At 33.5% G+C, this 2847-nt stretch overlaps 1 protein-coding gene across 1 annotated transcript; it reads left to right on the top strand.

Moving 5' to 3' along the window:
* Positions 1-63: 63 nt before the first annotated feature.
* Positions 64-942, top strand: LOC112459591 (protein strawberry notch homolog 1-like; the record flags this gene model as incomplete). The annotated part of the gene is made up of 3 exons (XM_025023770.1): positions 64-453; positions 544-661; positions 838-942. Coding segments are annotated over 3 exons (533 nt in total), but the record flags the coding sequence as incomplete, so codon positions are not given.
* Between the last annotated feature and the right edge of the window lie 1905 nt (positions 943-2847).

Raw genomic sequence — 2847 nt, 5'->3', positions numbered from 1 at the left:
GACGTTGGTAAATATTAATCTTATAAATTTTTATTCTGTAACTTGATCTCCATTTTTAATTAGAAAAGAACTATTTCGCTTGCTCTCAGAACTATATTTACTATATACTGTGTCTTTGTTTACTATGTCTAGATTCCTGGGATAGGCGAAAGAAAAAGGCCAAGAAGCACAAGAAGCCTGCGAAGAAACGTTTGAGCACGCTGGATAAAATCCAGTCAATGCTAGTGCATAAACAATCCAGCAACAAAAATAAACGCAACGGCGACACTGCGATCAGTGGGCCTATGAGCGCCATGGGCGGAGGTGTGCCTCACAATCAGGCACCGCCTAGAGACTCTATTGAAAGAGCTTGTAGCATGAAGGAAGAATTATTATCGGAAATTGAAATTCTTGGCGAACGATTGCCGCCAAATACGCTAGACCAATTGATGATCGTCGTTAAATTCTACAAAGGTAAGTTCTACTTCATTTCATCAATTATAATTTATACCTCAATTTTACTCAAATTATATATAATTTATAATATTTATAAAACTTTTACAGATGGAGCATTAGAAGTTTTAAAGAAGCTAGAAATCTGGCAACAATGTCTGGCCTTAACAATATCTGCCATTGTAATATGGTGCGGATCATATATTTATCATTACCACTGCAAATTGAGGTAATTTATATAATAAAGGTGATCCTAAAGCCGTTTGTAATACCTATTATACATTTGTATTTTAACATTTGCTTCGTATTAAATTCTACAACTTGATATTACAAACGGCTTTACCCGTCACCCTATAAAAACAGTCACGTCACAATAATGAAGAACCAATCTTACCATTATTTCAGAATAACGCACGACACTATCACATGACACGGTTCTACATAAATTACAATATAGATTTACGCAATCTGCGCTTTAATCCGCGTGCGCGTGGTAATAATGATACGTAATGTAAAACTCTCTACCTCTTTTTTTTTTTTTTATTTTTAAAATTATGCAAAATGTTTAATATTATTAATCTTTGGCTAGTCTTAGCAATGTAATTTTAGCGCTTCTAAAAAAACAAAAACATATTCTTTATAGAAATTCTAAATTGTCACATTTACTTATGCCTACTTTGAGACGCAATTCGAAAATTTTGATGGTATTAAATATATCTCCATTTTGTATAACAGCTGTTTGTTTATGCATATCTAACCGTTTTACGTAATTCATTATACATTATTCATAATACAATAAGATCATTTATTACTATTATATTATTAGATATAAGTAAAATTTTAAGGCTCCTGGTCCCTGAGCCGAGAACTCTGCGTTGACGGTAGCGCCGTACCGTCGCGGCAGAAATAAGAACTCTCTCCTCTCACTCTCTCCAATGGAGAATTCTGTCTTGTGACATATTGACAACCTTATTTTAAGTTGCGGTATATTTCTTTATTATTCGCTCTGTACTTGTGCTTTAACGTTTAATGTATTCGTGAAACTCGTAAAATTGACCGTATGGTAAGATTTGCAAGAAATATATATGCGGAAGGAACATTCACCACTCCTTTCGATAGTCGTCAAACGGCTTGTTTTCCGTATGTTTAGGCTTTGTTTTATGGCTGTTTGTTTATTGTCGAGGGAAAGGGATAGTATCCGGTCAATTTTTGAAGTGTGCTGAAACGATCTGTCGTGATTTTTTATTGAAATGTCTTTTTATTTCGGAAAATTCCGCAACTTAAAATTAGGTGTTTTTCTCGCCTCGATAGTAAGAATCCAATATGGCCGCGGTAACTACCCAGGAGCCTTAAAAATATAATATGTAATTTAAGTAATACTGATGTATTATTAATTCGACCATATAAAAAATAGTCCTATACCTATACCTTTTTCGGCGTTTTCTTCTCTGTATATATTATAAATAAGCCTATTTTTAGAATTACTCTTTAAAGTTGAAGGCTCAAAAAAAGGAATGGGGAAGATCGGTAAATTAGGCTTAATTATTCTTAACAAAAATTGAACATTAATTGTAAATTACAAATTAGAGCGGTAGTAACAAACTAGCGGCAATGTAAAAGTATGTGAGCGATAAAATATTGAATAATAATGCATATTCGTGTGTACTATAAATAGTTGACAACGAAATGAGGATGAGAATATAACAATTGTCTGTTTTTTTCTTCTTAACGTAATTATTTCAAGGAAGATGAATATATATAAACACTCAAAGAATAGGTTCGCAAGTGTCATTTGTATAGGCTATATGTACAATTGTCTCTCGAGAAATCAAGTTCTCGCATCTAAATATGTAGCAGTAAAGCACTCAAAGCTATTGTGCATCGCAAACAAATACTTGAACAAAAAGATATCTTTCGTCGATAGTCGCACTATATGATTACATACATGTATACATATATATACTTTTTCGAAAGAGTAGGAGAGGGATACACCATTTTCGTAGCTACATATCACAATCGCTTCAACTAGGAACTTTTTGTCCAGTATGTGGAAAATCCAAGCTCGATCGCTGTCAATAGATACCAGACGAAAGCTGGGACTAGATGAAGCAGATGCTACGATTTGTCACGATTACGCAATTCAAATACCGAGTGCAAAGGGTCTAATTCGATTGATAATACTGCATATGTTAAAGTTAAACGTTTAACATTAAGACAGAAATATACTTTCTCTCCTTTAAAAAAAATTTTTTTTTTAATAAATTACATCAAACCTGTCATTAAGAAAGCTAAATGTTATAACATACAAATCATACTTTACTCTTCCGATACATGTCGAATGGGGCAAGCAGAACACCGACAAGGGCAACAATCCGAAGGGTTATTTGCCTAGTCATTACCAGAAGGTGCAAATGC

This window comes from Temnothorax curvispinosus, unplaced genomic scaffold (assembly GCF_003070985.1).
Source record: "Temnothorax curvispinosus isolate PA1 unplaced genomic scaffold, ASM307098v1 QBEX01009980.1, whole genome shotgun sequence".
NCBI classification, from domain to species: Eukaryota; Metazoa; Arthropoda; class Insecta; order Hymenoptera; family Formicidae; genus Temnothorax; species Temnothorax curvispinosus.
This window is presented reverse-complemented; position numbering and strand designations above follow the sequence as displayed.